General features: G+C 58.0%; 1 protein-coding gene across 4 annotated transcripts in view; it reads left to right on the forward strand.

The window, feature by feature from the left end:
* GNG7 (G protein subunit gamma 7) overlaps positions 1-23,781 on the forward strand; it is a 57,568-nt gene extending 33,787 nt beyond the window's left edge. For 3 of the 4 annotated variants that reach the window (XM_032711997.1, XM_032711996.1, XM_032711995.1), the window contains 2 exons: positions 17,497-17,615; positions 19,593-23,781. In XM_032711997.1, coding sequence (XP_032567888.1) covers positions 17,535-17,615; positions 19,593-19,718 — 207 coding nt within the window. In that variant the 5' untranslated portion in view covers positions 17,497-17,534 and the 3' untranslated portion in view covers positions 19,719-23,781. Of the gene's footprint in view, positions 1-15,617; positions 15,623-17,496; positions 17,616-19,592 lie in introns of those variants that run through there. The other variant, XM_032711998.1, reaches the window with a different exon arrangement.
* The last annotated feature ends 1,344 nt before the right edge of the window (positions 23,782-25,125 follow it).

The raw sequence follows: 25,125 nt of genomic DNA on the forward strand, positions 1-25,125 counted from the left end.
TGTTCACTCCAGGGGAGTGTATTCCCTGGAAGCCTCTGGCCCTGCCCCGTGAATCCTCGCAGGTCTCTGCTCACAGTTCCAGCCCAGTGTCACCGCCCGTCCCGCTCCGGGAGCCCGGGAGGCGTTTTGTCCTCTCCTTGCTGCCAACAATTTTGGGTTGGCAGCCAAGTGTTAACGTGATCCCGGTGGGAGCGGGGAGGTGACGTGATGTTCTCTGGGCTCCGAGGTACTCGACGTGACAAGTCTCCAGCCTTGGCTCCCAGTGGCTTTTCAGGGGTTGTTTACAGGGATCCAACGAGCTCACAGAGTCCCGGCCTGGTTTGCCTTGGAAGGACCCTAAAGCCTCGTCCCGTGGGCAGGGACACCTTCCACTGGGCCAGGTTGCTCCAAGCCCTGTCCAGCCTGGCCTGGAACACTTCCAGGGACTTGGAGGAGCCGTGAGGGCTGCAGCTGATGGAGTGGGAACAGGAGTCTTGCAGGAACCTCCTGTCCTGTCCCGAGTGTCAGCGACGGGCTGACAGGTTATCAAATAACAACCCAAACCCACGGGGGAGACGTGCCCTGGGTTCCGTGTCCCGGGGTGTCCGTTCCCGGGGCTGTCAGCTCCCCTGGAATGGGAATTAATGGAGCGCCGACCCTGCCTTAAACAACCCCTGGGAAACTTATTAGCCAGAGTCGTTTGCAGAGGCTCCTCACATGGCAGCAGAGCTGGGGAGGGAGGGCTCTGCCTGCTCCTGCCATCTGCCTGCAGCTGATGCAGCGCCAGCCCCAGACAAACCTTTATCTCTAACAAACCTCGTTTGAGGCACTTCACATCCCGCCAGTCCCTAAATTTGGGGCTGTCCTTACTTAATTCCTCGAGGCACGTTACCGCCCTGGGTGCTGGAGCTGGCACTGCCGAGCTCAGACTCCCACTCTGACATTTGGGAGGATGGGATTTGTGTCCCACCCCGGGGCTGATTCAGCGGGAGCTGTTTGCCTGCAGGGCCGTGTGTGCTCACACGTGTGCGCTCACGGGCTCGCCTGGGGGGGGATTTGGGGGAGAAATGGGGTTTAGAGCCGGCTCTTGGGGCGTGAGGGACCAAAGCTTTGGAGCTGGAGGTGCTGGTGGTGCCGTGACCGTGGGCTGCCCCCCCGGACACAGCTCGGCCTCCCCGTGCCCTGCACGTCGTGCTCAGGTCACTGTGGCCTTTCTTTAATGGTTTCTTCACAGGGGGACGTTTTTCCTGCCCCTTTCACACCAAAATGATGTTGCTGTGGTGGGGAGGAGAGCTGGGACGGGGGGTCCTGGGTCCTCGGGGGCTCGAGGAGGTGGCAACACGACTCACAGCCAGGGAGCTGTGGGAGGAGCAGGAGCAGGAGGAGGAGATGCACGATGCCAAGGACTGCACTCCTCCTCCTCCTCCTCCTCCTCCTGCTCCAGGCCTTTTTTTAGCAATATCTCGGCAGCTTTTGGCCACCTTGGCAATCCCAAATTGGCATTTTCCACAAGATGCTAAATCCTGCCCTTCTTCCCTTTATTTTTAGTCTGCAAGATTCCAAGCCCACTGAGGGGCCCTGGCTGGGTCAGGGGGTGCTGTGAGAGGGTTCCCCAGCTCATGGAGGGGTCCTGGGGGTGCTGTGGGGGGTTCCCCAGCCCATGGAGGGGTGCTGGTGTTGGGGTGATGCTGTGAGAGGGGTCCTGGCTGTGCTGGGGGTGCTGTGGGGGGTTCTCCAGCTGACTGAGGGGTGCTGGGGGTGCTGTGAGAGGGTTCCCCAGCCCATGGAGGGGTGCTGGTGTTGGGGTGATGCTGTGAGAGGGGTCCTGGCCGTGCTGAGGGTGCTCTGGGGGGTTCCCCAGCTCACTGAGGGGTCCTGGGGGTGCTGTGGGATGTTCCCCAGCCCCCTGAGGGGTTCTGACCATGCTGGGGGTGCTGTGGGGGGTTCCCCAGCCCATGGAGGGGTGCTGGTGTTGGGGTGATGCTGTGGGGGGTTCTCCAGCCCACTGAGGGGTTCTGGGGGTGCTGTGGGGGGTTCCCCAGCCCCCCAGGGGTGCAGCCACTGACGTATTTCCCTGCATCAAAGCCCCGTCCCCGCTGCCTCGCCAGGCCCAGCTCTTGTGAGTGTGTGTGTGTGTGTGTGTGTGTGTTTAATATTAAAGTTCAAAGCTGTGCAGAACCCCACACGCCTCGTGGCTCTTTGAAGTGGTCCTGGCCAAGTGCCTGCAAAACATTCTCAGGTGGTGGTGGTGGAAAAAGAAAAAAAAAAAAATCCCATTACGCTTTACAAATATTTTTGTTTTATTTCACCCCTTTCTTTCAGAACTTGACAATAGTTCTCTGGAGGCTCGAGCAGAGACTGAGCCATCCCTGCCTTCAGTGCACTTGTAATTAAATTTTGGACAAATCAAACTTGAGTTTTGGTGGTTGGGTTTGTATCTTCCTTTGTCTTGACAAGCCCAGAGCTGAATGTGTACCCAGAGTTTTAAATTCAGGGCTTAAATCCGGAGGGTTTTAAGCAGGTCTGGTGTATTGCTCTTAACTTTAATACGGTGGGATTTAAGATAAAAATATATACTTGCGAAATTAGTGGTTCCTGAGCAAAAAATGCTGGACTAAAAGTCATTGGAATGGGCAAGGAGGAGGGGAAATGGGCTGAGCTGTAGGGGACAGTGTGTGACAGGGCCTGTGTGTGTCACCTGTACCTTCTCAATGCCCTGGCAATGAGTTCCTCCTAATTTCAGCTGCTGAATGAAGATGTTAATTAGCCAGGGATTACCAGCTGTGCTTTATGGATCACAGCACCAGGTATGCACAGCCCAGGTGAGTCCCTCCCTTGATCTTTATCCAGGTTTTTTCCAGGTTTGGGTTCAGCACGGCCGAGCAGGTGGCACAGCTTTTCCAGGCAGAGCAGAGATATTGTTTGTCCACTTTTCTGTCCAATTAGCACTAAGTAGCAGGGATGCAAATTGCCATTTGCAGCTGGGAGTTCAAAGCCAAGCCATGTAAACACCCCTGGGTCAGCCCCAGAGTTCCCCTGGAGCTGCTGCCAACGAGCAACGTGATGTTGGACAGGCAGTGCCAGCAAGGGGGGTGTATTTGTGCAGATTGTTACAAAAACTGGTAAAATTCCACTAATCCCTGTGTTAGTGAGCTTATCATGGGATATGAGTTTCCTGCTGTCTGTCCCTGGCTGCTGGGTGCAATAAATTGGGTTCCTGGGCAGGGGCCTGTCATTTGTTCCAGCTGGGGTTCACCTGCCTCTGGAGAGGGGATGGTTTTCCATCCAGTTTTTCCTCTGGATACGATCTCTGGTTTGGGAATTTAAAGCTGAACCTTATAAATGTGTCCTTTTAAGATACGTGGGCGTGATTTTTGGTCGTGGGCTGCCCGGGTGTGCTGAGGGTGTGTGGACACACAGGTGAGCCCCTGTCCCGGTTCATCCCAGCTGGACCCAGTCCTACCCTGGAGCAGGAGTGCCTTGTGCTGGTTTTAACTAAACCTGAACTGTTTTGTTCTTGATTTAAATGGGAAGACTGGGCTGGATTGCTCCTTTTTCCAAGCTGCCATGGCTGTCAGGCATCACTCCCACGAGGGAGGAGCTGTGACTGAGGGTGGGAGATCTGCTACTCGCCGTTCCAGGGAATCTCTCGCCGGTTATTTGGGCTCACCTGGTCCAGTTTTACATGGGAATGCCTCAGGAGCCCTAAACTGAGAGGGAATCTGGGTGCAGGGTTGCCTTGGAGGTGCAGGGCAGTGGGTGCTCAGGTGTGTGCAGGGGAAGCAGAGGAGGATGGCACCTGTGGGATAGGGAATCATTCAGGGAATCAAAATGGTTTGGGTTGGAAAGGACCTTAAAGCCCATCCAGTCCCACTCCCTGCCACGGGCACACCTTCCCTATCCCAGGCTGCTCCAACCTGGCCTTGGACACTCCCAGGGATGGGGCAGCCACAGCTTCTCTGGGCACCCTGTGCCAGGGCCTGCCCACCCTCCCAGGGAAGGATTCCTTCCCAGTATCCCATCTAACCCTGCCCTCTGGCAGTTGGAATCCATTCCCCCTTGTCCTGGCACTCCAGGCCCTCGTAGGGAGCCTGTCTCCATCTTTCCTGTGGGCTCCCTTCAGGCACTGGGAGGCCACAGTCAGCTCACCCTGAAGCTTCTCTTCTCCGGGGGAGTTCAGCTGTTCCCATGTCTCCGTTTTTTCCTAACCTGTAGTGGATCATTTCCTGAACAGAAACCCCAGCGAGCCCAAGGCCGCCCGTGGCCCGCAGGCAGGTCCCTCACGTGCCTCCAGCCCTTTCCCTCAGTGTGGGAGCTCCTTTTTTAGCCTCCCGTGGCCGGGCCGGGGCCTGAGCTCAGCGCTGGAGCGGCGCCAGCCCAGCGTGACTCCTCTTCCTGGAAGGAGGCACAAAAGGGAACAACCTTGTGCTTCCTCCCGCGTCTCTGCCCGGCGGATTCCAGCCCCGGCGTGGGAGTCGCTCCCCCGTTGCAAACCCTCACATGATGTTTCGCTCATCGGAGTTCCCAAAAGAGCCGGATTTCGCAGGAAAACGGCCGCGGGCACGTGGGGAGGGCGGCCTTTGCTCCGAGGGGGTTGAAACAAGTGCAGTGGAGTCATCGGGCTGAGCAAAGCGTGGCCTCATCATCCCCGCTCGGGATGGAGCCTCTTTCTGCTGCCGTGGATGATTTTGGGATGGAGGGAGGGAGGGAGGGGGGGCCCAGCCCTGCTGACCTGCTGTGACTTTCTCCCCAGCATCGTTTTTTCCCCTCTGTAGCTCCGGCAGGGACGAAAACAAGCCGAGGAGGGAAAGTCACAGGACTGTGCTGATGGGTGGAGGAGGAAAACAGCAGCTCTGACACTCATGTGATGGCTCTGCTGCAAAAGGTCACTCACATGTCCAGTGGAATGGGAATGAGCTGGTTCCCGAGTGCAAACAGGTCCCTCCAGCAGGGAATGGGAGTCCTGGAGCAGCTCAGCTCAGAGTGTCCCCCAGCCCAGCCCAGGGGCTTCGAGCTGCTCGTTAGTCCTGAGGGGGGCAGTTCAGATTTTGAGGGTTTGCTTCCCACCAGGTCTGAACTCTCCTGGTGCAAGTGAGGTTCCTTTGGGTTTCTGAGGCTTAGTTAGCAGTGGGGTGTGAATTATGGAATCCTGGGATGGTTTGGGTTGGAAGGACCTTAAAGCCCATCCAGTGCCATCCCCTGCCGTGGGCAGGGACACCTTCCACTAGCCCAGGTTGCTCCAACCTGGCCTTGGACACTTTCAGGGATGAGTCTGGAGTCTGGAACTAATTAGTGGGTGGGATCAGAGGATTTGGGGTTTGTGTTGGCAAAAAACCACCTGTATTTAGTGCAGCCTGTCCCCAGACACGAGCAGCTCCAACCTTGGAGCGTCTGTGGTGCTGTGTCCAGCTGTGGCATTGGGCTGGGATGTTTCAGGAGGAATTTCTCCATGGAAAGGGTGCTCAGGCATTGGGAGGGGCTGCCCACGGGGGTTTGGAGTCCCCACCCCTGGAGGTGTCTGAGGAAGGACTGGAGTTGGCCCTCAGTGCTCTGGGCTGGGGGACAAGGTGGGCATTGGGCACAGGGGGGACTTGATGATCCTGGAGGCCTTTCCCAACCTCACAGTCCTGGGATTCTGTGCCTCTGCTTTGTTCAGCACTGGGCTGGTGCTGGAGGGCAGCCCTCCACCAGGACATACCTGTTCCCTCATCCCAGCCCAGCAGCTCCTTGGCCCTGTTCCCTCACCCCAGCCCGGCGTGCCGGCAGTTTCCCAATCCCGCACAGTCCCGGCGTGTCCTCACTCCATCCCGCTGTCCCCTCCCTGCTCCCGGCCCTCAGGAGCTCCCTGCCAGCCCCTGGGGTGGGAGCAGGGCCGGGGCCGGGCTCTGCTCCTCTCCCAGGCCTGGCAGGGGCCGGGTTGGTGGGAGCTGCTCCTCTCTCTCTCCCTGCCCGAGGCCGGTGCTCCGTGTCTGGACGCGTCGCCGGCGGCTCTGGAGTCGATCCCTCGTTCCAGCTGTGTTGCAACACTGAACTTTCTTTAGCAAGAGCCTGTCTGGGCGCTGTGTTTCTCGGGGCACGCTGGCCTTGAGTCAGGGGTGGCACCAGAATGTCTGCAGAGAGCTTTGCTGTCGGTCTCCTGCCCTCGAAACCCTGTTGCTCCACTCGGGCGCTGTTTGGGGCCCGCCTGGCATCTCCCAGCTGACTCCGTAGGGAAAGCAGCAGGTGAACATTCCACACCTGAGTTGCACGGGACAGAGAGGCCTTTGCAGGCTCTCCCTGCAAACGATTTCTTCGCTGACTGCGGCTGAATTCAGGATTTTAAGCTTCTTTTTCTTCGCTGCACCCAACCTCACCCCGGAGAGTGTTTGCGGTGCGACCTCACCCCCAGCTTTGGGGACTCTTCCCTGCTGGAGTGAGACACGTTTGCAAACCCAGCAGCAGAAAAGCTGTGGTGGTGAGGCCAAGCCAGTGTGACCCAGGGCAGAGGCACTGAGGGAAGAGGTTTCCATGGGGCTGTTCCTGGGTGAGAATTATGGTTTAAAGCAAAGGAAAAGCTCCTCGTGGGCAGCTCGCACTGAAGGTCTCATCCAGGAACCTGGAAAACCGGATTTTCCGTGTTTTTGGCGGAGTAGAGCGAGTGCCACTCGATGTTAGTTGATGTCTCAAGCCTGTTAGTTGAAATGTGCTAAAAATTCTGCTAAGAAATGCAATTTAAAGGCCTCTGAGGGGTTGTTGTCTGCTCTGGGAGACACCTGGACAGAGGATTTAGCACTCCAGGAGTTTGCAATTCTCTTTTGACTGGTTGGGTGCTTGACTTGGCCAACCGTGGTGGCCAGCGGGCTCAGCAGGAGGCAGGTGCTGGGAATGCTCTGGTTTGGAGAACCAGAGGTCTCCCAAGGTCTCTCTGAACACAGGGAGTGAAGAGCCCCAAGTGCGTGTCCAGTGAGGGGTGTTTTCTTTGGAGCTGCTTCAGGTGAGCTGCAGCCAGCCCTGTGCCAGCCTCTGAAGTCACCCGGGAGAGCCAGGAATGCTCTTGGCTCCCGTTCCCCGGAGGTTTCTCCGCACTCTGGGCTGCTCCAGAGGCTCATCCCAGAGCCAGTCAGCACTTTCCTTGTTTGCTCAGCGTCAGCCGCTTCCCGGCACCGGGAGCCGAGGGAGAGGAGCCCTGCAGGGAGGGTTCCTTATCTGCCTGCCTTCAGCAGAAGGGATCTCATTTCTAAGTCAATATTTTTGCCATAACCCCCAGCTGGGTTTTTTTTCTGTTTCTGTTGTTGTTTTCCAAGCCCGATGGTTGCAAACACTCCCCTCGTGCAGACACGGGGATGAAACCGGATCCAGTGCAGGAAATCATCCCCCTCCACAGGGAGGAGAGATGATTAATCCCACGGTGGGATGAATTCCCAAAGCCTTCAAGGGCACACGTGGTGCTTATCCCTTTGATTTCTGACACTGCAGGAAGTGGGATGAAGGGGGAGAATTCACCCCCAGCTCCTCGGATCCAGCGCAGACAAAAGCCTGGAAGGGAATAAATCAGCCTTGGATGCTGCTCTGGAAGTCAGGGAGTGACGCTGGAGCAGATGGATGAGTCCCTGGGGGTGGGATGGCTTGTCCTTGAGCATCAGGTGACCTCACCTGGAGCAGGACTGGGCTGGAAGTGTCACTGCAGAGGGGCAGATCCCAGGAAACAGGGCTCACTGGGGTGGGTTAATGGGGTAACTGGTGTCAGGTTGATGGAGTAACTGGTGTGGGTTAATGGGGTAACTTTTGTGGATTAATGGGGTAACTGGTGCTGGATTAATGGGGTAACTGGTGTGGGTTAATGGGGTAACTGGTGTGGATTAATGGGGTAACTGGTGTGGGTTAATGGAGTAACTGGTGTGGATTAATGGGGTAACTGGTGTGGGTTAATGGGGTAACTGGTGTCAGGTTGATGGAGTAACTGGTGTGGGTTAATGGGGTAACTTTTGTGGATTAATGGGGTAACTGGTGCTGGATTAATGGGGTAACTGGTGTGGGTTAATGGGGTAACTGGTGCTGGATTAATGGGGTAACTGGTGTGGGTTAATGGGGTAACTGGTGTGGATTAATGGGGTAACTGGTGTGGGTTAATGGGGTAACTGGTGTCAGGTTTAGCAGTTGGAGACATTCAGAGCTGCTCTGAGGTGTGACCTGAAAGCACAGAGGTGTAAGGGCTGCACTAATGCCAGGAACAAACCCTTATTTTTCCATAAATCCCCAAAAGGTGGCTGAGGGGCCTGTTGTGCTGGGGAGGTTCCTCCCAGCTCCGTTCCCCCCCCCCCCAGTAATTCCCAGTTCCCCACCTCCAGGAGCCCTGCCAGCCACACAATGCCCAGATTGTGGCCTGTGGTTCTGATGTAATTCCCAGCAAACACTCTTTCCACAATGAAAACCTGGACCCAGGCTCGGTGCCCTGTCCCTCCCCAGCACCCAGAGCTCTGTAAACACTCAGCCCCTCGCTGGAACCCCACAAAATCCCTGGATCTGGGAGTGAACAGAGGCCCTGATGGGCACACAAAGACCCTCCTAAAGGCTGCTCCTCACAGGGTTTGCCCCGAGTTCTTATTTTAGGGTTTTCTCGTAATCTTCCTTAAATTCCATGTGACTCAACGTCCTTCTGGACACGTGATCCTGCTTTGGGCAGAGGCAAAATCAGCTGGGGGTGATAAAAAATTAAATCTTCCTGCTGCAGGCAGAGAGGTGGCTGGGAATTCACCTGATCCCTGGGTGGCACGGGAGGATTTGGGCTGTTTGCAAGGGGGAAGAGGCTTATTCCTGTGATAAGATGGAATTTTATCTGGGCATCATGGTGACTCAGGAGGCTGCCATGCCAGGGACTTGTTCCTTTACTAGGGCAGCTCCAAGGGGGAATTCTCTGCTGCTCTCTCCACTCACCTGTGCCCTCAGCTCTGTTTTCTCTCCTTTTCCCATATAAAACCCTTTGGCATCTGCTTTTACCATTCCCAGCCTGTCCTGGGATTGGGTCTCCCAGGTGGAAAGTGGAGGCTTGCGTTAAACTGAGCTGGAAAATTTGGGATTGGGCAGCAGGGAAGGAAACACCCGACTGAGGACGCTGTGGACACAACCCCCTGTGCCCACAGGATGGGATTTTGGGGGGCTGGCAGTCGCTCTGCCTCGCTCTGTCCCTGTTCTGGGGAGCAGATCCAGGTCCATCTGGACCATTGTTGCATCCCTGTGTGTCAGGTTTGGGGGAGGAGGAGCGTGGCTGCCTCACTCAGAGGCTTCTCCCTCTTCCTTGGAAAATCCAAAGTCACTTCCCAGCCTTTCCACCCCCTCAGCCCCTGGAGCAGAGTGGATGTTAGGCTGGAGATCCCAGTGGATCTGCTGAGCTCACTGTGAAGTAACTCGTGCACACAAGGCTGGTGAATCCCTGGGACCCTGTGGAAGGGCCCCGTGCTCCATAAAATGGGAATGAATCCCTGGGCCGTGGTAAAACTTCCCCTCCCTGCTTCAAACACCCTGGGCACCGAGGCTGGTGGTGTTTCCCAGCTCAGATCTCGGGAGCAGTGGGAAATTCTCAGGAAGTTTTTATGATATTCAGCCTAAACTTCCCTTTCTTTTATCTCCTTCTCCAACTTAATCCTCCCGAGCCACGGCCCAGCTTCCTGCTTAGTCTTTGTCCCCTCCCGTGGAAGTGGAGCTGCTGTGGAGCCCTCCCAGAGCAGGACAAACCCCACGGTGGTCCAGCCAGGAATGACATGGTTTTAGTTCCCAGCCTGCCCCTTGGAATCCTCAAGTGGGAACCTCTCCCTTTTCAGGCTGAACCCTGAGTTGGAATTGCCCTGGACAATTCCAGTGTATGGGCTCCAGGACCCCAAAATCTATCCCTTCCCAAATGATTCCATGTGGAAGTAACAGTTTAACAGCAAAGCCACGAGGATTTTAGTGGGATTGCTGGGGTTTGGTGTGCTTTGTCATGGATTTGCTGCTGGAAGAGCGGAGCCAAGCCGGGGGATTCCCTTGCAGGACAGAGCAGTGCATCTGTAGTTCAGGTTTCCACGCAGGATTTTGGGGGGAACAGGAACAAGTGAGCCCAGGGGTGACTCCAGACATTCCAGGGGTATCCAGGTCCCCCTAGGGAGCTGCTGCAGCCAGTTCTGTGCTTCATGGGCACATCCACAGCTCCCAAAGGAGCTGAGGAACCCTGCCAGTGCCAGTGCCAGTGCCAGTGCCAGTGCCTGTGGCTGTGGCTGTGCATTCCCAGCTGTGGTGCCTGGGGTGTCCCAGCCCTGGGAGCAGCCCATGGAAATACCTTTGCTCGTGGAAATACCTTTGCTTGTGGAGATAAATACCTTTGCTCATGGAGATAAATACCTTTGCACTTGGCTGCTTTTTTTTTTTTTTTAATTTTTAATACGTGATCTAAAAATAAGGCTGGAATGTGCTCCGGTGACTCAGGGCACGGAGCGGGGTGTGATTGCCCTGGCAGTGCTGCCAGAGATCCCCACCCAGCTGGCACCACACCTGGGCAGGGAGATCAGGGAAATCAGGGAGAAGGGAGACTCCAGGCAGAGCTAATCCAGCAGTGTGAGTTCCCTGGAGGACTCCAGGCTGCTCAGAAAACAGGGAGTGATTTCCCTGGAGGGGCTCCAGGCTGCTCAGAAAACAGGGAGTGAGTTCCCTGGAAGGCTCCAGGCTTCCCTGGAACAAGGGGTGAGTTCCCTGAAGGGAACTGCCTGGAAACAAAGGCTCCAGAATGTTCTGCAGATGGGACCTGCAGGATTCCACTCTCTCCCAGCCAGGTAGTCATGGCCTGTAATGGGAAGGAAATGGAGCTGCACATCCCTAGGGATGCTCTCTCCTTCCAGAGTCCTTGGCTGGTTGGAAACTGGGGCAGTTCAAGAGATGCAATATTTCAGCAATTGTTGGATCTCCTGTTGGAGGCAGAGCTGCCCCTGACACAAGTGCCCTCCCCTCCATCCGTGCAGATACCCAGGAACAGTGGGAAGCAGCCGTGCCATCCTTCTCTTCCAGCTGGCTGCTTGCAAACCTTCCTCTGAAATTTGGGTGGAATTTTGGGGCATCCAGTCCGTGCCCCGTGCCACTGTGACTGTGTCCCACCACTCTGCACTGTGCCACCAGCCCCACTTCTACTGGAGGCACCCCTTGCCTTAGGAATGCTGCTTTCCCTCAGGAAAACCCCCGAGACTCCTCTCAGAGCAGCACAAATAGAGGAGCAAACGCTGCTCTCCCACCCGGGTTGTGCAAAAAGCAAATTTCCTTCTGTGCCTCCAGAAAAACCTCAAAGCTGAGCTGGGGGCTCGGGTGGTTTCCACCTGGGAAAGGCCATCCCGAGGGGTTGGAGCTGGGGAAAAATCAACCCCCAAACCCAGATTGTTCGCAGGGTGAACCTGAAATGGAGGAGGAGGAGAAGGTTTCTCTTGGTAATGATGGGATTTCAAGCTTCTAATTTATTAAAATTGGGCTGGAGGCAGCGGCTCCAAAGGGTCCATCTGTGCCAGGCTGGAGCTGCAGGAGGGACATGGAATGGCTTAAAATATGTGGCCTGGTTACGACCTGTTGTGAGGAGGTTTGTAATTTACCCAGGGAGGGACAGTTTGCAAACCTAGAGGAGCTCCCAGGTACTTTGGGAGCTTGTTTATTCCCAAAGTGAAACACTTTGGCATCCCAGAGCTCCTGGTGCCAGTCAAGCTGCAGGAGAAGGTGTGGAAAACCCAGCTGGATGGTTTCAGCACCAAAACGTGGATAACCCCCCCGTCCTGAGCAGGAGGCAGAGCGGAGCCCAGCCCTTCCTGAGGAGTTTTCCCACCCTGGGATGGCTCCTGGGCCCAGCTCCTCTCTGTGCTCTCCCGAGCATTGTCCCACGCCACAGAAACCTGAGGGTCTTAAAGGAGGGGAGAGAAAAAAAGAGAATTAAAAATTGCTGCACTCAGGGAAAAATTCAATGGCTCATTGAGCTGTGGAGCTGCTGCTCAGGAAGTGTAAAAGGAAAACGGAGCCAGCTTTGTTCTGCCCAGACAAGGAGTAAATGCCACGGCCCCAACAGCCGCTCTCTGTTCCAAAAAAGCATGAGGTCATCCCTAAAAGCAGGGATTGACACTGGGATACCAGTCCCAGGCTCCCCCTTTGTCCCCCCCCTCTCTTTCCTGGCACCAGCCCGGCTCCGGGATCGCTCCGTGTGGCTCCGCTCCGGTGCCTGGCCCTGCTCCAGGAGGGGATCCAGGCTCCCACCTGGGCAGGAGCTGCTCCCTCCGAGCAGGGGGGGCTGTGGGGGGGGCTCGGGTACCCTCGGGCTGCAGCCAAGGTGGGGTTGGCTTCCTGCAGCTCCGGTTTGGGGTGGTGCAGCTCGGGATGCTGCGGGTGTGGGGCTGCCCTTTAATGAGCCAAAAGCACGGTTTGATCAAGGCCGAAATCCTGGAGCCTGGCCTTGCCCTGACCATCTCCCCACACCCCTTCCCAGCGAGGAGCATCCCGCTCCCTCATCCCAGGATGCGGGTGCTCTCCCGGCGCTTCCCACGGGGACATCCACAAGCACCGATCCCACATTTTGAGCGGGGGGTGGGGGGGAAAGGAAGACAAAAGCGGCATAACTCGGGCAGTTACTCAGGTGCTCGGTGTTTATTCGCCCTGCAAGGAGTGGCGGCTCCCAGCTATGAGAAGTATGGGAGGAATTCCGGATCGGGAGGGATCAGCGCGTGTTTGTGCGGTGCCGTCAGCGCTCCCGCCGCGGGGCCGGAGCGGGAAGGTGGCAGCGGCGGCTGGAAGGGAACGGGGCCGGTGCCAGGCGGGGATGGATGAGCGGCTGTCGGGCAGAGCAGGCCGGGGCAGGCCCGCCGGCCCGGGGCCAGTTTCGGCATCCGGGGCCGCCGTTTCGGTGCCGGGCCGGGGGCAGGGCCGGGCTCCCGCACCCCGCCCTGGATCCCGATGAGCCCTGCATCCCACCGAGTCCTGCATCCCACCAAGCCCTGCATCCCACCGAGCCTGGATCTTGCCGAGCCCTGCATCCCGCCAAGTCCTGCATCCCGCTGAGCCTGGATCCTGCCGAGCCCTGCATCCCGCCAGGCCCTGCATCCATCCGAGCCCTGCATCCATCCGAGCCCTGCATCCCACTGAGCCCTGCATCCCACCGGGCCCTGCATCCTGCCGGGCCTGGATCCCGCTGAGCCCTGGATCCTACCGAGCCCTGCATCCCACCAAGCCCTGCATCCATCCGAGCCCTGCATCCCGCCAGGCCCTGCATCCCACTGAGCCTGGATCCCGCTGAGCCCTGCATCCTGCCGAGCCCTGCATCCCCCCAGGCCCTGCATCCCGGGAGCGCCGCGGGCACGGGGCTGGGAAGCGGAGGGGAGGGAAGGGAAGGGAAGGTCAGGGATGCTCGGAGAGCTCCGCGGGAGGAGGCGGCTGCTCCTGCACGGAGCCGCTGCTGAGTCACCGCCCGTCAGAGCCCCGCGCTGTGTCACCGCTGCTGTCACCGCGCTGCTGCGGCACGCGGCTGACTCAGGAGCTGCGCGGGTTCGGGCTGTCTCTCCTCGGGAAAACAGCCCAAAGGAGGCCTTTCACAGCCCGCCCGCTGCAGAGAGAACTCTCTCGGGAACAGGGGGGGCTCTGTGAGGCGCGGAGGTGCCACCCCGGTGGGTGCTGCCCTGACGTCAGGGCACAGCCCCGAGTTCCCACTGTCCCACCTGCTCGGGAGCACTGAGCAGCCTTTTTTTGGGAAGGGACGTGATGTGAACAGGAGACTCGGTGTGTTCCTTGAAATGCTTTTGTTTAGTGGTGGAGAGTGATCTCCTCTCCCAGCAGAGGAGATTTGGGGCTGATCTGGAGTCAAACCGAGCTGGTGCAGGACGTGGTTCTGAGCATCCTGACCTGCCCTTAGTCCATAATATGCAAAACAGTTTAAAACAGCAAATCCTGATTGTTTCAGGATGTATCCTGACAGATCCTGCTGGGCCTCAGTCTTCCAGTGCTTTTCCTAAAACAGGCAGGAGTGTTCCCGGGGTGTTTGTGCTGCAGCCAGAGCGTCCCTCGGGTTGTGTTTACGTCGTTCCCGAGCCCTCTGTGCCTCTCACCTGCACTCCAAGATCCTTGTCCGGGTTTCACAACCTCCCTCAGGGCTGTTTGTGTTGGCCTTGACCTTGGAACGCTCCTGGGTGACCCATTACTACCCGTGCTCTCGTGTTCTCTGAATTTCTGTTAAATCTCAGTGGTTTTAGTGCTGCAGCATTTTCCATCCACCATCCCACCCCAGAGGGGGGAAGTGTCGCTGCAGCCCCGAGCCCTGGTAATGCCTCCCCTGGTCCGGGATCTGCCAGATCCCTCTGCTGCCAGAGGAACAGGGATAACAGCCCGGAGAGCTGCAAGGTCTGGCGACTTCATCCCTCCTGGAATCACTCTCCGACAGAGCGAGAAACGAGCTGACGTGGTGGCGACGCAGCGAGAGCCGTTCCCGAAAATGGGAACGTTCTGGGGCAGCCCGGGAACGCTGCCGGGGAGAAGGGGAGGATGGCTGAGCCGGGAAGGCAGAGGGTGCTCTGGCAGAAGCGCAGGAGGGTTTATTTTTGCTGAGTGATGTGTGCTGGTGACTCAGCGCGAGGCGAGCGGGGCCGTTCTGCCGAGTCACGGCAGCGCTCAGCCCTGGCCCGGCGCCGGCAGCCGCGGGAGGTGAGTCCCGGCCAAGCTCCGCAGGCTTTGCCCCTCTGGCAGGAGGGAGCTCTGGCTGTGTGGGTTATTCCTCCACAGTCAGGTGCCAGCAGAGCCAGGAGGGTGTGCAGGAGGCCCGGGTGTCCCGACTGTCCCGTCCTTCCTGCCCGGGCCCAGCCGCAGACACATCCAGTCACATCCCCGTCCCTTCCCAAACACCGAGTTCTCCAAGGTGGGCAAAGGGACGACGGAGCTGCATCCAGATCCAGGACAGTCCTGATGTCCCCCTGGCTGACATCACACCCCCCTCAGTGCTGCTCTCCAAATTCCTTTACCTCACTGGTCAGTCCCGCCCTGCTCTGAGTGACATCTCCAAAGTTTGTTTTGGCTTTTGCCACCTCCCAAGGACACCCTGGGGAGCCACGCTGGGGCTGTGGATCGACGGCCTGCGGGTGCCAGTGACGTGCCTGGTTAATTGTTCACCCCAGGAACAGGAGCCACCGTGCAGATCCCACCAGGAGCAGCCCTGGAGCGGGGCCGGGTGCCCTGAGCCCAGTGCGGGTCCTGCTGTGGGATCGGGGAGACAGGGATCCACTGGGGTGCTGGGGAGCTGCAGAGCAGTTGGAACAAAACTTCTGCCCCCTCGCCAAGGACTTTAAAAACACTCATTTGGCAATTCCTGCCACGGAGTGGGACTCTCTCCACGCTGGCCTTCCTCCAGCCAGGCTGGGTTCCTCGGGATGCTGCAGGGACAGGGCTGGAGACAGGGATACAGGCTGTGCTTCTCCCAGAAGTCCCCTGAGGTAACTCTCCCTCGGCTGATTCATCAGCCTCCTTCCATATAAACAGGAAGCTGGGAAAGTACAGGCAGGTGATCCTGTGCTGCTGCAAACATGAAATACTTGGAAACACGAATCGCTTGGATTTTTTTTTTTTTCCCCCAGCTGCTGCTAATTCCTTACCCAGGTGCACATTGTTTTGGGGAACTGTTTGCAGCAGGAAGGTCTCTCGAGTTCACAGAACGGACTTAGAAAGAGCTTGACTTTGAGACGGAGCTTTTCCTGCTCCTAATCCCACCTACTCTGCTTTGGAGCGCTTCAGGCTGGAGCAGGAGAGGAGGATCCTTCCCCCGGGGACCAGCCTGCTTCCTTTTCCCGTTTTCCACAGAACCAGACTGGGTTCCACCTGTGTGTCTCCCCATGTCACCCTGACTAACACCTTCCAGGGCTGGAGGGGCGGAGATTTCCCAATAACCCCACTAGTTCAGGGAATCATCCCGTGCTGGATCGGGAATGCTGATGGAGCACTGCCTGTTTATCCCACAGCATCCCGTGTTCCCAACACTGCTCAGGGATCGAGGAGCTCAGCGCATGTTGGACGCTGCTGCCAAGTCAAATAATCCCTGAGAGTGCCCCTGTGGTCTGGAATAAACTCCCTTAATGTCTAAACACGGGCGAGACAGCCCGAGCCTGCGAGGGTTTGGGATGGGGCAGGAGCTCCCGCCCTGCTGCCCCCGGGAAGGCTCAGCTTTGAAGCTGCTGGGCCTGGGGAGGATGTTGGAGGAGCCTCTAATTAAAGCAGGCACTGCAGGGCTGTGGTGGGCGGCTGGAGGGGCCCGGGAGCGCCGCTGGATCCGGCTCCGTGTTTGCTTTGGCTCCTTCCTCCTCCCGGCACCGGCTCCTGGGCGGAGGGAGGTGGGAGCTGCACCCTCTGCCCTGGCACTGAGTGGTCTGGGGCAGGGGCAGGGTGAGGAGGGGGCTGTGCTGACACCTCTGCAGAGCCCCCCTGGGATGTCACAGAGCAAACCACCCGGGAATGGTGCCTGTCCCAGGGATCCAACGTGGCCGGAGCTGCCCCCGGAGTGCCCGGCCCTGGCTGCGGCTGCACGGCCCCGTGACAGGGCTGCATTGTTTGGGGCTGGGGACAGACTCCTGCAGATGCTGCTGCATTTTGAGAGGGGTGGTTTAACCACTGCCTGCTCCTGCCAGGGTGTCCAGCTGCAGCAGGGGATGCAGGGACACGGCCCCGCAGGAATGTGGGACACGATCCTGTGGACTGGTCGGACACGACCCCACAGGCAGGTTTGACATGATCCCATGGGCAGGTTGGACACAATCCCACAGACAGGCTGGACATGATCCCATGGGCAGGTTGGACATGATCCCATGGGCAGGTTGGACATGATCCCATGAAGAGGTTGGACACGATCCCATGGAGAGGTTGGACATGATCCCACGGGCAGGTTGGACATGATCCCACGGGCAGGTTGGACACAATCCCATGGGCAGGTTGGACACAATCCCATGGGCAGGTTGGACATGATCCCATGGAGAGATTGAACATGATCCCACGGGCAGGTTGGACATGATCCCATGGAGAGGTTGGACATGATCCCGTGGGCAGGTCGGACACCACCCCACGGACATGGCCCCATGTGCAGGTGGCCCCTCCCCAGGTGACAGGGACACCAAAACCCCACCCCAGGGAGGCTGCAGGTGGGTCCATGGGACCCTGGGAGCCCCCCCTGGTGCCCAGCTTGGGGTGGGGCTCCAGCAGAGCTTTGCTTCAGTGGAAAAAGATTCATATTTTTCCGCTCTCGTCGGCAAAGTTTTTGCTGCTTCAGGGAAAGGGGAACTTGAAGCAAGACCAGGAAACGTTCCATTGGTGTCATCAGAGCTCCTGGAAGCCCTTTGCACGTGGCTGTCGGGGCGGACACGGCGCTCGACCCTTCCCAAGATGGAGGTGGAAGGTGTCCCTGGAACTGGAGGGGCTCTGAGGTCCTTCCCAACCCTCCCGGGATTCCTGGATGGAGCACGGTGTCCCAGCGGCCCCGTGCACGGTGCCAACCCCAGTTTTCCCCCCCTGTTTTTTTTGCAGGATTCTCCTGTGCTGGGGCCTGGAGCCGATGGCAGAGAATGTCAACAACTAACAACATAGCGCAGGCCCGGAAGCTGGTGGAGCAGCTCCGCATCGAGGCCGGGATCGAGAGGATCAAGGTGGGTCTGGGAGGGGGAAGGGACCCTGGGCAGCTGCTTTGGGATCTCCCAGCGGGGCTGTGACGTCTCCAGTGGGGGTGTTGCAGCGTTCCAGTGTTCCAGCATTCCCTCTGGGATCTGGAGGAAGCTGCAGAGGGTCTCTCCGTCGGGAACTGCAGTGACAGGACAAGGAGTGATGGGTTCAAACGGAAAGAGGGGAAGTTCAGGTTGGATATACGGAAGGAATTCCTGCCTGGGAGGGTGGGCAGGCCCTGGCACAGGGTGCCCAGAGAAGCTGTGGCTGCCCCATCCCTGGGAGCGTCCAAGGCCAGGTTGGAGCAGCCTGGGATAGTGGGAGATGTCCCTGCCCAGGGCAGGGGGTGGGACTGGATGGGCTTTAAGGTGCTTCCAACCCAAACCATTCCAGGATTCTGTGACAGGTCTGGAAGCAGGAGCTGGAGGAGCTCCTAGGAGGGGTCTCAGCACTGTTGCTCTTTCCCAGCAAAGCCTTTGGAGCACTCCCAGCTCCAAAGGTCAGGAAGTGCACTCCCCCCTCCTCCCTCTGTCTGGGATCCTGGAGCTGAGCCACGTCATTCCCCTCAGGAGAGTCAGCACTGGCTGCTGGGGAAAGACCTGTAATTTAGCTGTCTTCCCTAAAAAGCCTGGCTGGAGCCTGGAAAGGCCCTAAAAACAGCTACAAACCCTCATGGTTTAAAAAAGAACCAGCCCAGGTTGCTCCAAGCCCCGTCCAACCTGGCCTTGGACCCTTCCAGGGATGAGGCAGCTCTGGGAAATCCTTTCCAGTGCCTCACCCCCCTCACAGGGAGGAATTTCCTCCTCACATCTCAGATGAATCTCCCATTTTTATTTTTTTTAGGATTTTTTGCAGTTTTTCAGAACTTGTAGTTCTGTGCTGTCGTTAAACGTTTCAGCAGGAACCAAAAGCTCGAAGCGAGGAGGAAAAGTGGGATAAAACCCCTTTTCTGTGCAATTTTGGGCAAACCCCTTCCATCTGTGCTTCCACCCCACGGGGTGGGGACCCTCCTGCTGTGCTTTGGTGTCTCCTGGGAAGGCAGATCCAGAGACAAGGAGTTTTTTGGGACAATCTCCGAGCGTTTTGCAATGTCCAGCATTAAAGTTCTGCCCAGGAATGAACATTCCAAACACCCTCAGCACAGACATTGGGATCCCAGAGCAGAACTTGCTGCAGGGGCAAGGTCAAGGCTGTGCTTGAAGCAATTAATCCCTTAAGACACTAATTACCCCCAATCCCAGAGGGGAGAGATCGGCTTGGCCTGAGCTCGGAGGGACCTGTGAGGAGATCCTGGAGTGGCCTGGAAACCTCCACATCCCCTGGGAGCCTCAGTGGGACACTCTGAGAGGGGAGGAGAAGGGAGGGATGAGCCAGGGGTGGATTTGGGAATGATCTGGCCCCTCTGGCACCAGGGAGGAGGAAGATCAGGGCTCTGCAGCAGGTCTGGGCCTCCCCACGTGCTGTGGTTCCACCTCTGCCCTGTGTTTGCCCCACGTCCCACCTTTGATCGAGGGTCATTTGGACAAAAAACGGGATCTGTTGGTCTCCAGAGCCTCTGGCAGCTCCCTGTGGGTTCTTCCCCTCCTCAGAGCCCTTCCCAAAAACCAGCTTTGAACTCAGCCGAGCAGAGCCTTGAGGAGCAGTTTCCAAGGGTTTCCACAGCTCCATTTTCAGTGTCAGAGGCTGCACTCAAAGAGGCCTTTCCCTTGCCTGTTCATCCCAAATCCCTCAAAAACGAGGGCAGTAACACCTGCTTTTCAATCTCTCACTCTCAGCCAGGGTTATCTCCCCACACTCATCCCTTCATTTATGCCAGACCATAAAACCACTCCATTTCCACCTCAGTTCCCCTGTTTACCTCTGCCCATCTCCGTAATTTTCCGTGAGGAAAAGCCAGGGGTCAGCTCCCTCTCTGGAGCTGGGAATATCCCCCTCTAACCTCCTGCTTCTCCCAAACATTCCAGGTCTCGAAAGCCTCTTCTGAGCTCATGAACTACTGTGAGCAACATGCCCGGAACGACCCGCTGCTGGTTGGAGTTCCCGCTTCCGAGAACCCCTTTAAGGACAAAAAGCCCTGTATCATCCTATAGCTCCAGCCCCGGATCCCTCCGGAAGGGCATCCTGCTCCATCCACTGAAACCCAGCTCCAGCACCTGCACCTGCGCCCGGGGGTAAACTCTAAATGTTGGCTTCAAACAGAACTTAAATTCCCCAAAAAAAAAAACCCAAACAAGCGAAACAAAACAAAAACCACCGCAAACCAACCAATTGCACGGAGATAACAATAATCTGGGAGCGGTTTTTAGGGAAGGGCGTCCGTTCCCGGGAAAGGGAACGGGCTGCACGTGGAGAGGGGTCGGAATTTAAATTGGAATTCGGAATAAACCGGGGTGGAGGGAGGGAAGGGGAGGGGGGGAGGATTTTAACAGGGATATTGGAGTTTGGGAGGGGGTGGTGGTGGGGTCGTGGTGTTCTGGGGTCGTGGTGTTCCCAGTGGGATGTGAGGCCGGAGCTCCGGGACCTGGCGCTGGACACGGCTCCGAGTGCTCCGATCCAATTAAGTCTCCAATCAGCAGGAATTTGCTCTCGTTTTCTGGAGAGGGAACAAGAAGGGGGCCCGGGTGGGAGAGATTTTGTAGAAAATTAGTACCAAAAAAAAAAAAAAAAAAAAAAGGCAAACAAACAGACAACAACAACAACAAAAAAAACAGCTGGAAAAATCCCTGTTGGGAATGGCTGGAGGGAGGTGGGGGGGCCCCTTCCCTGCATCCCAGGGCTCTGCTCGGAGCAGGGAATGGCCCCGGGGGGGGAACAGATCCCGGGAGGAATGTCAGGGAGCCCCAGGGATGGGGGAGGCCGGGACCAGCCCCCCCGGCTGCTCCTGGAGGGGGGGAAGGACCTTCCAGGTGGGCATCCAGAATCTGGGAAAATGGGCCTTTTGGGGAGTTTCAGCCCAAAACACTGGGAGCAGCGAGTGGAATTCTTTCCAGGGAACCCAGGGAATGAGGCTCAGGGGGAGGTGGTCAGTGAGGTTTAGGGGAGATGAGGGTGAGGAGAAGACACAGTTCCCATCCCTTGGGAATCCTGAACTGGGATTTGACAGGGAGCACCGTGTTCCCACTGGGATAACCCGGCACGGAGCAGGAAGAGGGGGAGCGGGAGAGCCTTCCTGCCAGGGAGCCTGGGAGTGTGCTCAGGAGAGAGCCTGGAGCTCAGGGAAGTCCCATGGAGCTCCCCAGCCGCTGGATCTGTCGGGAAGGGGACGGATCCCGGGATTGCCAAACCCGACCCATGTCCCCAGGGCAGATCCCGGGGTTCAGCAGCTCCTTGGAACGTGGCCAACGCTCCCAGAATCCCAGAATTAGGTTGGACTCTGGGATCATCAAGTCCAGCTTCCCCCCGTAGGCAGAGGCACCGTTTGTGGCCATTCCCAGTTATCCTGAACACGGGTGTTGCTTTTGGGAAGAGAAGGAAAACACCAAACCAACCAACCAACCACACCTGCTGTGAAATCCTGGGAGTTTCCCCGTTCCCCCAAAGCTTTGGATTTGGTTTGAAACGCCAGAGCCTCCACTGGGATGGGAACCACAGGGGGCAAATCCCTTCATGGGACTGGGAGCACTTCCCATGGGAATGGGGGGCTGGAGGAGACCCCTGGACTTGGCTGATCCCCCCCCATGCTGTCGTGGTCCAGTTGGAGGGAGAATCCCTGCAGCCCAAACTGGGGCTGCTGGTGGGAGTCACTGGTGCAGGCAGGACACTGGGAGCTTCCCTGGCTGCTCTCCAGAGGAGGATGGAATTCCCAGGGCTGGCACTGGCTCCCAAGGCACTGGGAGCTGCTGGAGTGGGGCTCAGAGACAGGGAGAGGAGCAGAGCGTGGCTGGTACCCAGGGAAGGGGATTCCTCCCGGGATACCGGGGGGGCTGGGATGGGCAGAGCTGCTCCGTTTCCATTCCTTGGTTGCAGGAATCTCGCCATTCCTTGTTTTCAGTCTGCCATCACTTGCCTTTTAAACAGAATCGGGAAAATCCCACGTTTTTAACACTAACGGAAACCTCCCGTGTGCGCCCGCCGCGGCTTTCCCGGGATCCTGGGAAAAGCTCCTGTGTCCCCCCGCTGTGTCCTGGGCTCCTGACCCGGCATCCCAGGGCACAGGTGACCCCTTGGATGTCACCCCCTCCCGGTGTGAGGGAGCGGAGCAGGGAAAAGGGGGATATTTCCCTCTGTGCCCCGTCCCTGGCGCAGCCACAGCAAACCCTTTTTGGTGAGTTCTGTCCTAAATCCAAAATAACTCCAAGCTCCCACCCGCCGGGAGGGAACGGACACTCCGAGTCCAGCCTGGGCTCAGCCACAGCCGGGCTTTCCCTTCTCCAGGAGGGAATTCCCTCTGTCCTTAATCTCGTACAGTTCCAGCCTTATTTTTCTACTCCAGATCGCTGATTCTTCCTCTGTGTTAGAGACCAGAGCATGGTGCTATCCCGGGGCCGCGGGCACGGAGCGGGAGCGGAGCCGGGAATTCCCCCTCCTCCTCCTCTTCCTCCTCCTCCGCCACCCGGGCAGGGGCTGCCGGACCCCCCCCCCGGCACCCTCAGGGGCTCCAACATCCCGCCCTTCCCGGAGGGATCCTCGGCAAATCCTGTGGGATGCTCGGCCAGCGAATCCTTTGGGATGCTGGGCCGGCAAACCCAGCCAGACACACCCCGGTCCAGCATTTTGGGGTCACTCTGCCTCCTCCCTCTTGTCCTTCCACCCACCCCGGGGTCCTGCCCGAGCCGTGCCCGTGTTGGAGCCGGGAGAAAGGGGCAGGGAGAAGGGAAGGAGCCGGGAGCTGGGAGAAGGGGCAGGGAGAAGGGAAAAGGAGCCGGGAAAAGGGGCAGGGAGAAGGGGCAAGCTGGGAAAAGGGGTGAGGAGCCGGGAGGTGGGAGAAGGGCAGGGAGCAGGGGCAGGGAGCCGGGAGAAAGGCCCTGGAGCCGGGAGAAAATCCCTGGAGCCGGGAGAAAGGCCCTGGAGCATCTCCCATGGGAGCCTGGGGACAGGGCTGGGGGCTCCTTGGCGTGGGGACTCCGGAATGTGCCGACAGACAGCCGAGGGTCCCGCCGGAGACGGGGGGTGGGAGCTGCCAGCGGGTGCTGGGGCTCCGTGGGTGACTCGTTTCGGTGGAAAAAATCCTTGATTTTGAATTTTTTTGAATTATTTTTTTTTCTTTTTTCTTTTTCTTTTTTTTTTTGGTTTTTTTTTTTGGAATTCTATCCTCGTCCGAGTAAATCCGTGCTCATCCTGTAGGTGTTTTTGTATGGCATAAATAGAAGTGCAGATTCCAGTAGTTGCTTGTACTTTGTTAGTGCATTTGCCAAATAAATTAAAAAAAAAAAAAAAAGAAAAAAAAAAAAGGGAAAAAGGAAGAAAAAAAAAAAAACCACACACACACACAAAAAAAAGACTTTTCAGGACTTTTTAAGTGCTGCAAAGGGCGAGGGGGGAGCGGGAGGAGCCGGAGCCCCGGGCTCCACAAAGGCCTTTTTTTGGAGGTAACCACATGCCCAGATCTGTCCAGCCTTTCTTTATGGCATGTGGTGAAAGCCGGTGCCAAAAATAGAAAACTGGGAAAGAAAAGGGAGAGGGGAAACATTGCTTCTATTTAATTTTTCCTCCCTTCTCTTTGTCCTGCCCTCCCTGTCTCGGGGGACGGAGCCGGGAGACTCCCGGGCACCCCGAGCCTGGTGTGGTCCAGAGCCTCTGGATGCTCCCAAATCCCCCCCTTGTTTCCAAGTGCTTAAAAAGTCGCCTTTATTTAACAAAACCCCAATAACTCATTTATCCGTCGCGCGGAGCCCTCGTGGGACCCTCCGCGCTCCTCCTTTCCTTCTCTCGGGTCTATCCTTATAATTATTATTATTATTATTATTATAATTATTATTATTATTTGCCAAACTCTGGTCTCGTTGCCAAACGCCAATCCAGGTTTGTACAGACTGTCCTTAGGAAGTGGTCGGTGTCTGTGCCGTAGGCTCCTCATCCGTCTGCAGTTCCCGGGTTTTGTTCTTTTCTCTCTCGTGTGCCATAGCCCGACTTCTCGCACAGTGTTTAATATTTTGTGGAATTGTTGTTCCGAAGTGAATGGATAACACAATAAAAAGGCTCACTTTGCATTTTGCCAGATTTCCTCTCCGGCCTGTCCTGCGCCCGGCACGGGGGCGGGGGGGGGGGGGGAGGAGGAATCGGGTGGGATTGGGAATTTTGGGGATCGGGGGCCCTCTGGGATCGCAGCCCCTCAAGGACTGAAACCCCCCTCGGGGATCCCTTTCTCCCACCCTTGGGAGCTGCTCCCACCTCCCTGGTGCTCCCCTCCCCATCCCTGGGTGCTCAGGTGGGATCAGGGATGCCAGTTCCTTGCGTGGACCCTCAGGGATCACGGACCACCAGGAATTGCAGCCCCTCAGGGATCGCAGCCCCTCAGGGATCCCCTTCTCCCTCCCCCTTGGTGCTCCCCCCATCCCCGGTGGCTCCTGCCCGTCCCAAGCAGCACAGGAGCCATCGGGCATTTCCCACTTCCCAGAAGGCACCGGAGCCTTCCCAGGCCATGGAGCCACAGGAAAACGAAACCTGGAGCAGCTTTTCCTTCCGTTTTTCAGAGAAAAGGGCTCTGGGCCTGCCCTGGCTTCCTGCTCCACTTCCCAGCAGCTCCAGGTTCCGGGACAAGACCTGCCCGGTCCCAACGTGCTCCCAGGGAGCCGCTTTCCTGGAAGGCAGCGGGATCCAGGCCGGGGCTCCGGGAGAGGCTTGGAGCGAGTCCTGCAGGAATGTGCTGCTGCTGCTGCTGCTGCTGCTGCTGCTGCTGCTGCTGCTGCTGCTGCTGCTCCGGCCGGGCTGGAGCCGCGTGCCGGGAATAGCTGGGATGGGTCGGTGTCTGACCGAAACGCCGGCTGGGAAGGGCGGGATGGGCCGCGGGATGGACACTGGGACAGGTGACAGGGAGAGGGACAAACAACGGGCTGGGCGGGGGCACAAAGAGCAGGACGGAGGCCCCGGGCCAGTGTCCCACAACCAGCGGGGGGCAAGGAAGGAGTCCCTGCCCAAACTCCCCCAAATTAAACCTCCAGGACGCGCCGGGAGCGGCTCCTCTCCCGGGAACCCGCTTCCAAGCGCCGGAGCTGGCACAGGGCGGCGGTGCCACCAGACCTTGTGCCAACGCGGAGCGACACCGGCCGGGTGGCACCGGGCTGGGAGCGGCTAAAAATAACCCGCCCGCCTCCGCCGGGCTATTTTTAGCCCGGGCTGCGGCTCTAATTAAATCCCCGCCGCTCTAATTAACTCCCTGCCCTCGGACCCCCTGGCACCCGACGGCACCGGGTGGCCCAAGGGCGGCCGCGGGTCCCAGCGGTGCCACCGCGGTTGGCAGAGCCCGGGTGGCACCGGGAGGGGGGACAAAGGCGCAGGGGGGTCCCCCCTCAGCACTGCACGACCCCGGGTGTCCCCCCCCATCCCAGGGACACACAC

This window comes from Chiroxiphia lanceolata, chromosome 27 (genome assembly GCF_009829145.1).
Source record: "Chiroxiphia lanceolata isolate bChiLan1 chromosome 27, bChiLan1.pri, whole genome shotgun sequence".
In the NCBI taxonomy this organism is placed as follows: domain Eukaryota; kingdom Metazoa; phylum Chordata; class Aves; order Passeriformes; family Pipridae; genus Chiroxiphia; species Chiroxiphia lanceolata.